The sequence below is a fragment of the Muntiacus reevesi genome, chromosome 9 (genome assembly GCF_963930625.1).
Source record: "Muntiacus reevesi chromosome 9, mMunRee1.1, whole genome shotgun sequence".
NCBI classification, from domain to species: domain Eukaryota; kingdom Metazoa; phylum Chordata; class Mammalia; order Artiodactyla; family Cervidae; genus Muntiacus; species Muntiacus reevesi.
The window spans coordinates 67,196,676-67,207,132 of NC_089257.1; the positions used below are offsets into that span (position 1 = coordinate 67,196,676).

A 10,457-nucleotide genomic window follows, 5' to 3' on the forward strand; every position below is an offset into this window, starting at 1 on the left:
GATTCTCCAGGCAAGAACACTGGAGTGGGTTGCCATTGCCTTCTCCAATGCATGTAAGTAAAAAGTGAAAGTGAAGTCGCTCATGGGGACTCTTAGCGACCCCATGGACTGCAGCCCACCAGGCTCCTCCATCCATGGGATTTTCCAGGCAACAGTACTGGAGTGGGGTGCCATTGCCTTCTCCGGTGTGCATGTGCAGTTGGGGCAAATTATGAACAAGATACAAAAAGACCAAAATCCCAAATGCCACTTCTGAAGAGTAGGGAGCAAAAGCAAGGTACTGTGTTTGCCCCCTGCATACAACACTACCAAAGTGGTGGGCAAAATACCTAAGCCACGCCTCTGACTCGATCACAGACCCACCCCTACCTTCATCCCATGTAAAGAGCCAACTCAGCTCTGAGTGTGAGCAAGGGAAACTGTTACTTGTGTTAGCTTCTCCCTGCTGCTGCAGGGACCCCAATAAAGACTTGCCTGAATTTCTTGTCTAGCCTCTGATCAATTTCTATTGAACAGTAGATAGCAATACATATATCTGAGAGGTTGCAATATATCCGAGAGGTTGCAAAGAAATAGTGGTTTAGATGTGTGGTATTATTAAATACCTAATACTGATTAAATGACTTGCTGTGTGCCAGGGACTAGGCTAAGAGCCCTTTACATAAATGATCTCATTTAACTTCTACAAGAGCTTTAAGAGATAGGTGCTCTACAACCCTGTTAGGACTCATTTACAGGTGAGGGACTCTAGGCTTGGTGAGGTTAGTGCTGTGGAAGATCACACAGCTTGCAAGAAAAGAGGATGGAATTTAAACAAGGTGGATCTGGATCCAAAGACCAAGCTCTTACTCTGATACTACACCGACCTGGCTCCCTGAGAACGCTGGGAACAGCAGCAAGTAACCCTTCAAAAGGAAGAAAACACCTCATGTATTCTCTTGTGTATTCTCTCGTAGAATACTACCATGCATAGCAGTTCTAGGGAACCTGCTGCTTAGCACAGGGAGCCAAACTCCACGCTCTGTGATGACCTAGAGGGGTGGGATGGTGGTGGGACGGAAGACTCAGAGGAGGCTTCCCTGGTGGCTCAGACGGTAAAGCGTCTGCCTGCAATGCGGGTTCAATCCCTGGGTTGGGAAGATGCCCTGGAGAAGGAAATGGCAACCCACTCCAGTATTCTTACCTGGAAAATTCCATGGACTGAGGAGCCTGGTAGGCTACAGTCCATGGGGTCACAAAGAGTCGGACACGACTGAGCGACTTCACTTTCATGGCTGATTCTCTTTGCTCTACAGCAGAAACTAACACAACGTTGTAAAGCAATTATACTCTAATAAAGTAAATAAATAAATAAAATTAAAAACAAAAAGGAAGAGTTGCATGGTGTACGTTTTTGGAAAGAAACAGCTCATTGTTATTTTCTGTGTTTGCGTGTTTTTGGGTCAACAATATCTTACATTTGCATTGCACTTTATGAGTTCATAATGCTTTCTTATTTGGTCTCCATGAATATGCAAAATAAAAAGTTAACTTACAGGGAAACAGAATTTCTAAGAGGTACATGGACTCACCCAGAGTCACATGGCTGGTGAGCAGTGTGGTAGGGCTACGTGGTTCTAATTCAGGCCTCCTATCCTATTCCAGCACACTGCCTCTGGGTTCGGCTCTAACCAGGTGGTTTGTTAAGTGCTCTTATATTTATAACCCAGTAAGATTTCAAAGGGTAAATTTTTATGCAACGAACGTTCTTAGTATAATTTATGGTCAAGTGCTGACTATGAGACGCTATTAAAACACTTTCTCTGCCACATTTAGAACAAATATCAAGCGTAATACAAAACATTAAAAAGAGAAATCATTAAGAAGAATTTCTTCTATTTTCAAACCTTCATTTTTCTATTTTATCTTGCTTCGTTTAATGTTGACAATTATTTTCTGCTAAGAAACCCATTTGGCATTTAATGAAATTTCCTCTGTTTTCATTTTTATAATTAAGATATGCTTTTATCCTTTAAGTTCAACATTCAGGATTTTTAAACTTTAATGATAAGTGGCTATTTTTCTTCTCTATCCAATAAAAAAATCATTTCCAGCTGCTTGGCTACCAAATTCCTTCCTCATCTCTGTAATTGACTCATTCCACTTTCAGTTATATTTTAAAACATGGAAATTCAGATACAAGCTCTAGGAGAACCCTCAAGAACAAGGGGTGTTGGGAAACACTAGCATGAACATAAATTTTTGATTTGTGCATGTTTTCTAGGAACCAATTGTATCCTAACTCAAATGGTTCAATACAGTAGAGTTAATACTGGCACCATAGAAGTTTAATTCCAGAAATGTAGGGGGAAATATATATATATATATATATATATATATATATATATATATATATATATATTTGTATTGTGTGTATATATATATATATGTATTGTATATACATATATGTATTAGTTTCTTAAGTTTTTTTTTAGGGGAATTGCACATTGAAAACATGCAAGTTTCTAGAGCTCATCTTTAGAGAAACACTCCACGTCTATATACACTTTGTAGGACGGGATGTAAAGCCCTAACACCAAATGACACTCAGGTGTCTGTAGCTATGATGGATCTAAGGAACTCTCCAATAGACCAAGACTATTTTGGATAATAAAAATATACTCTTCAGACACAAAAGTAAACCTGAAAAAGAATGCCCCAAACTCTCAACATCAATTGTTGTAAAGAGAGCTTGATTTCTAAGGAAGGAGAAATTTATCAAACAATTACATCATTTCAGAGCATACTTTTAACTTTGGAAAGCCCCACTGTGTGGCCCTCTGGATACACGCACCTGTAACTGTGGGAGCAAAGTCATAACAAAGTGTTGGTCTCCTTGTAGATTCACAGGACTGGCACTTTACAGATGGTAAATAAAAGCAAGCACTTGTGAGGAGTTACATAGCACAACATGGAGAGGCCTGTCTCTGGGTTCTAGGTGTTAACTCTGGATGCCTAGTAAAATCGCTAAGGTACTCACCGGAGGCAGCTGCCAGGAGGAAGGGCCACAGAGGAGCCATTGGACCTGCCAGCGTCCCCAGGCACGTCCTGAAGATGAGAAACACGCGTTGCCTCCTGGGTAGAAAGTCACTCAGGCTTTCCTAAAAGAGCTCCTTTCTCCTCCATCCTCCTCTGTCTGCCAGTTTGTGCTGTCCTCGCTGACGCTATTTTGTAAACACCGAAGGGGACCAAAGGCAATACCAACACCACACTAACGTTTTGGAACTGATGCCCTGGCAGTACCCCTTAACTTCTCCATTTGGTTCTGCCCCAGGATCAGATCATGGCCAACATTTCAATTTCCCTGACAGGAGATAGCTAAGTGAATAATGTAATCTAAGAGGAGCCCCTAAGGAGGGGAAATTCCACACTAATATGATTTCCTTTATAGCCTTTACCTAAGGCAGTGCTCTTGCTGACATCCAGGACACTAATTTCATTAATAATTGAGATCCAAATAGCTGTTCTAAATCAGACTTATGCAGAACATCTTCAGCATTTGACAATGATTATTGGACTCTTGAATTACACCAAGCTAATGGAAACCTGGTATCATCAAATGAACAGCAACTGCAAACAGTACAGTGGGAAGAGTGTGTTTTGCTTTTCCCTTTCATTTCATTTGCTTTTCCCTTTTCATTAAAAGAAACACTGACTTTTTTGATAAACAGAAATGCTTCTTCAATTCTCACTGTCCACAATTCAGAAAGTAACTACACAAGAGAGAATGTGTATAGGCTTATTAAAGATGAAACTACAAAAGTTTAATGTTCATAAAAAAGTATTTTTCAGTTTTTGATTGAGCCCCATTCACTGTTAATTACTAAGGAAAAAGATGCATCCTTCCACATAAATTTATTTTCCATTAGTAGACTCCTGGATGCTCTAGGAACAAAAATTAAATTTCATACCATTTCCAGCATCTGCCTGCTTTTCACTCTAAATCAAATGTAGAGCTCGCTGGTTTGAGATAAGTTTTCATGGAACAAATTGAGGGGGGAAATATATACCTGATCCCCATTCTCCTAATTATTTGATCCCCTTTGTTTAGAATCACGAAGCTCTCTCTCCATGTAGCCTGATTGGTTTCCCATTGTTGGTGAAAGAAGTTGCAAACCCAAAAAGGGAGAAAACCAGGATGACTCCTGTAGTGTTGAGTTGGTTTTGGAAGTATCAGAGTGAATGCTTGGTTTTCAGCACATGGAGTTAAATACAGAAATAAATACAAATGCAACAGTATATGTGAACCTCTGTTCATAAATGCATATGTTCCTAGCTCTCTCCACTAGGGGGCCTGGGAGCAGGGACACCCCAAGAGCAGTGAGCACACCTAACACCCAGATCCTGGTCTCTAAATAGCACACCTACCTACAAGTAAGAAATGGAGAAATGTGTGATTCAGGGCTGGGGCAGGAAAGTGTAATATAAGAGCCTAGAACACCCCCTTGTATCATAAAGAAGTGCTAAAGAAATTATGGGAGTGGGATACATGGACATAACCAGCTTGAAGGGGCTCTCTCTGGCCCAATCTTTGATGATTTGAGCTTCAAAACCAATAATGATGGCAAAGAATTACAACCTACGAAATAGGATACCAAATATTCCACAAGTCTATCCTGATTTAAATAAAGAGATGAATGGGAAGAAGGGAAAGCTTTTCCTTTAAATTAGAATGCCAGCTAATAAATGTAGAAGAAATAATGGAATCTTTATAGTGATGACTAATTTGCAGAAGAAACGACAATGGGTGATGAAACTAGTTGGTGAAAGTTTGATGAGGCACAGGACATTGACACAAAATATTCATTAATTACAAAGATTTAAAAAATCTACTAGTGGAGAAGCCTGGCAGACAACACCTCAATCAAATAATGAAAACTAGCATCACCAGTTATGAGTTGTACACCATGAGATAGGATCTGAGAAGATGCAACAGCCCTTTTGTCTTCATCCTGCCAAAAATTCATAACTTGAATGTATCTTGGAGGAAACTCCACATTGAGGGACATTCTACAAAACAGCAGGTGTGTAGTCTTCAAAAGAGTCAAGGTTATGAAAGTTAAAGAAAGACTGAGAAACAGTACCAAACAAAAGGAGATTAAAGAGACGTGATGACTCAATGCCATGTGTGGTTCTTGGGTGGATACTTGTGTTATAAAGAACATTTTGGGGTGAATTAGTGAAACTCAACAGGGTCTGTGGACTAGATGGTAGTGACATAGTGATGTTAATTTCCTGATTTTGACTGTATTGAGATTATGTAAATTAATGTCCTTGTTTGTAAGAATAACTCTCTAAGTACTGACAGGTGAAAGGTCATCATGTTTGCAAAAAACTCTCAAACGGCTAGCGGGGAGAGGGCAGTGAGTTATTCCTACTATGCTTCTAATTTTGCTGTGCATTTAAACATATTTCAGGAAAAAAAAAAAGGAAATGTAACCTAGCAGAGGAAACGGAATACAAAATTGAGGAAAGTTTCAGAAATAACCTTGAGAGAAAGTGTTCAGTGCAGTGGTAAAGAGTCTGCCTGCAATGCAGGAGACTCGGGTTTGATCCCTAGGTTGGGAAGATCCCCTGGAGGAGGAAATGACAACCCACTCCAGTATTCTTGCCTGGAGACTCCCATGGACAGAGGAGTCTGGAGGGCTAGAGTCTGTGGGGGTCACAAAGAGTAAGACACAACTGAGAGACTGAACAGGCATGCACTAGAGATAAGATCACCAAGGACTGATCAGGGCCTCAAAGTCCCACCACTTTCCGTAAATGCTCTGAATTGTTGGTTTCCACCTAAGAGATGAATTAGGACAGGAGAAAGGCAAGCTGCATGCAGCAGTGCACTTTGTCATGGGCAGGGAACACAGAAGCTTGCCTTTATGCAAAGGTTTAATTGAGACGGTAATCAACATTATCATCCTGCCACACACTTTAGTAAGCCATGGCTCGAAGTCAACCCCTTTGGGACATGCTCATCCTCCCTTCTGTCTCGCTTTTTCATATACCCATCTGTTACTGGAAGGCCATTGCTAATGATGTGTAATACAGGTACATTATGACCTTCATTAGCTAATTTAACAACAGTCTGGTGATCCTGCCCATTACAGCTTTTTATTGGCTGATGAATTCTTCTGGTTTGTATGAGTGATTTGTCTTCGAAGTAGTTTGCATCCAAATCCTTCCTGGTCTTCCCCTGATCTCCCTGCATTGCCCCACCAGATGGCTCAGAGCTTTCTTTTCCCAACCTTACTGTCCCATCTGGGTTTAGTTTATATATTCAGAGATTTTACATTTGGAGTCTGTCCCTTGCTCAACTTTTAATTTTCCATGAAAACTGTCCCTTCTCACTGCCTAAATTCAGCACTTTTTACTCACAGTGTTTCTTACAACCCATTAGTCAAAGATTTCACCGTCCTTCAGTTCAAATCAGTCACTCAATCGTGTCCAACTTTGCAACCCCATGGACTGCAGCACGTCAGGCTTCCCTGTCCATCACCAACTCCCAGAGCTTGCTCAAACTCGTGTCCATCATGATGCCATCCAACTATTTCATCCTCTGTCATCCCCTTCTCCTCCTGCTTTCGATCTTTCCCAGCATCAGAGTCTTTTCCAAGGAGTCAGCCCTTCGCATCAGGTGACCAAAGTATTGGAGTTTCAGCTTCAGCATCAGTCCTTCCAATGAATATTCAGGACTGATTTCCTTTAAGACTGACTGGTTTGATCTCCTCGCAGTTCAAGGGACTCTCAAGAATCTTCACCAACACCACAGTTCAAAAGCATCCTTAGACATCTCTTTAGGGGGCTTCCCAGGAGACTCAAGGGGTAAAGAATCAGCTTGCCAATGCAGGAGACACAGGTTTGATCCCTAGGTCGGGAAGATCCCCTGGAGGAGGAAATGGCAACCCACCCCAGTATTCTTGTCTGGAAAATCCCATGCACAGAGAAGCCTGGTGGGCTACAGTTCATGGGGTCACAAAGAGTCAGACACAACTGAACACTCACACGCACAAGACATCTCTTTAGGAAGGATGAGTACAAGGTGAACCCCATTCAGGCACTTCAAACAAATCAGGGTATTAAAGTAAAAGAAGTGGAATTGTCAGGGGGATACGAAATAAGGCTTCTTAAACATCACCTGGGAAAAAGAAAGACAATCTGAGGTTTAAATCTGCCATTCTCTAACAGCAGTTGAGGCCAGGCCAATGATTAAGAGAGCACCTAGAAATATATTTATTTCAGAGGTCTCCACTCCATATTCCCATGAGTCCTTGCACACTTTGTTTTCCATTGTTTCCAAGTAAGATATGGCACTCCTTAGATGGGCCAGTCTTTTGGAAGAAGCAGGGGGAGACGGTTTATTATGCAAACATAATAAGGAAGTGTTTATTATGCAAACAGCAACTGAGTTATGTGTCCTTTAAGACTACTAAATAGTTTTTAATTACTGCTATATCAGTAAATCCCATAAATATGCAAATGCAATTAGTTCACAAAATAGGCCTTAAATATCTTTATTCCTCTCCAACAAAGTTCTTTGAAGTTAATCACTAACTCTCTTTGTTCACTCCCTTGGCAGTCGTGCTAAAATTGACAGGAATTTTGACAGATGTACATATTCAGGGGGAACCAAATTTTCTGAGCACATCTGGTCAGGCTGGAGGAGGAAACCAGAAATGGTCACTGAAGCCAAACTCAAATATTTAATGAGTAGAGTCCCATATGAAATTTCTTCTGCTCCACAGCATCGTCCTCTGAAATAAATAATAAGGTAACCACTTGGGTTCTACTTCAAGGCTACATTCAACATTTGATTTTTTTCCTCACACAGGATTTCTTTTTTTAATAATAATGCGCATTTTCTGGTCACTAAAAATAAACAAATAAAGAAATAGGGTGATCCCTCACGACCCTGGCCTTTTGTGGTTATGTGACATGGTTTTCTATGAAAACATGAGCTAAGGTTCCAGACTTTGGAGTCAGACATACCTTATTTTGCCTCCCAACTCCATCATTTGTTAGCTGCTCATGGCCTTGGTCAAACTGCTTATTGCTTCTAAGCCTCATTCTTCACATCTGTAAAAAGGGTATCATAGGCTCTCTTTAGTTTTCCATGGTTGCACAAGAAATTACCACACACTTAGCAACTTAAAACAAAGCGCATTTGTGAGCTCAAAGTTCTCTAGGTCAGAAGCCCAGGCACAGCAAGGAATAAAATTCTCTGCTCAGAATCTCACAAGGCAGAAATCATGGTGGTCTACTGAAACGGGCTCTTACTGCATCAAAAGGGCCAATAGTGGGGACTTCCCTGGTGGCCCACTGGTTAGGACTCCATGATCCCACCGCAGGGGCCATAGGTTCGATCCTTGGATGGGGAACTAAGATCCTGCAGGCATCCAAAGTGACCAAAATAAAAAGGGTTTGGTGGAATTGTGTACATCTCTTCCCAATTCTGTGTTCAATGATATTAGTTAGCAGCTTGAAATCAGTCATGCTGGGAGTATCTGCCACATGGGAACCAGCAAACTAAAAATAAGGGTCCCTCCCACCAGCTGATTATTAAACACCCACTAATACACTGGGGCCCAATACCTTGAACTTACAAGGCTTCCCAGACCCCTCCATTCCAGCACTTATTCAAGTGTGTTATCATTACTTGTTTCCTCTCCTATCTCTTTCAGGGTTCTGTGGATTCCTTGAAGGCAGAGCACTGTATCTTATTCATTTTCTGCTCTAGCACAGAGCTTGGTACCTAGTGAGTGCTCATTAAATGTTTGAGAAGGATGGAAAGAGGGGAGGGAGGAAGGAATTAACAAATAGAATTTCGGTTTATGCAAGAAAGATGGTACCAAGGGCCTAGCTTTTTCACAAACACATCTAATATGCTCTTCTTTCACTATCCATCTCACGAAGGATGGGGGAGAAAGATGACTTGGGTTTAGATCAAGATTGTTTTTATTTGGTTTGCTCCAGAACCTGCCAGCAAGTCATGCAAAGGGTAAGCATGCAACACAAATACAGGAAGTTCATGCCTCTCTTTGAATTCTCAGAGGCAGCTTAGAATTCAGGGGTCTCGTTATCATCAGGAGCAAGATGTCCCCCCCAAAAGACAGAGGAATATAGAACTGTGGGCTTGCTGTGTCTGTGTATGCTCCGCCTAAGAGGAAACTTGTTTCTTCCAGGGAACTGCTTAGACTGCACTGTCAGGCAAAGAGCCTTACTCTGCATGCCCGCTGGCCAGGACTTATGCACATGACGTGAGCCTTGAAGTCTTGCTGTGCCCGAACTGGGGAATCTCCTGTGACCTGTGGCTCACCACAGAGCCCAGGACTTTCCATTTAGGTTCATTCAGAAGTGGAGAGGCCTGGAAATGGTTAATAACAGCGGCCAGTAAGATTTTTCTGGTTTGGATCTAAATTTATGGATATTTCAGTGTCTGCTGTAGACTCAAGATGGGCAAGGGATTTGATCTTCTAGAGCTTGTTTTATTTGTTCATTCACTCTCTGTATGGAGAACTGTGGTAGACACTGGAGACCTAAAGATAAGAGAGTTCGAGGTTCTTGGGGTGGAGGTAATAGATAAAAAACCACCTAGAATACAATGAGATAAATGCCAGCAGATGGGTGAACTGGGGAAGAGGGAATCAAAAAAGAAAACTCCTCTGGTGGTCCAGTAAAGACTCCATGCTTCCAGTGCAGGGGGCACAGGTTTGATCCCCGAGCAGGAAGCTAAGATCCCACAAGCCTGTTTGGTTCGGGGAGGGGCAGGTGGGGAGGATGGGGGAAGAGCCTGGATTTGGGTAGGTGAGGAGAGGATTTTCACAAGTGGCATTTGTTCTGGGTGAAGATCATAGTCAGCTGGGGGTGGAGAGACCTTGGAGAGCAGAGGGAACAACACATGAAAAGGCTGGATAGTGAGATGAAAGAGCATGGTAGAACTGAATAGCACCATTTGTAGCAACTTGGATGGACCTAGGGATTATCATGCTAAGTGAAGTAAGACAGAGGAAGACAAATATCACATGATACTGCTTAAATGTGAAAGCTAAAAAAAAAAAAAATTGGATACAAATGAACTTATTTACAAAACAGAAATAGACTCACAGACATAGAAAACAAACCTATGGTTAGCAGAAAGGAGGAAGAGGGATGAACTGGGAGTTTGGAATTGACATATACACACTGCTATACAGACGGTGCTAGTAGCAAAGAACCCACTTGTCAATGCAGGATCCCTAAGAGACATGGGTTTGAATCCCTGGATGGGGGAGATCCCCTGGAGGAAGGCATGGTAATCCACTCTAGTATTCATGCCTGGAAGAATCTCATGGACAGGGGAGCCTGGTGACCTACAGTCCATAGGTTGGAAAAGAGTCGGACACAACTGAGTGACTAAGAACGCGCCCACACACATATTTACAGTAGAT

At 41.8% G+C, this 10,457-nt stretch overlaps 1 protein-coding gene across 1 annotated transcript in view; it reads right to left on the reverse strand.

Moving 5' to 3' along the window:
• Positions 1 to 3,059, reverse strand: part of HTR3B (5-hydroxytryptamine receptor 3B) — a 46,060-nt gene extending 43,001 nt beyond the window's left edge. Inside the window, exon 1 of the mRNA XM_065946140.1 lies at positions 3,020 to 3,059. Within this exon, the coding sequence (XP_065802212.1) occupies positions 3,020 to 3,059 (40 nt within the window). The remainder of the gene's footprint in view (positions 1 to 3,019) is intronic.
• Positions 3,060 to 10,457: the final 7,398 nt, after the last annotated feature.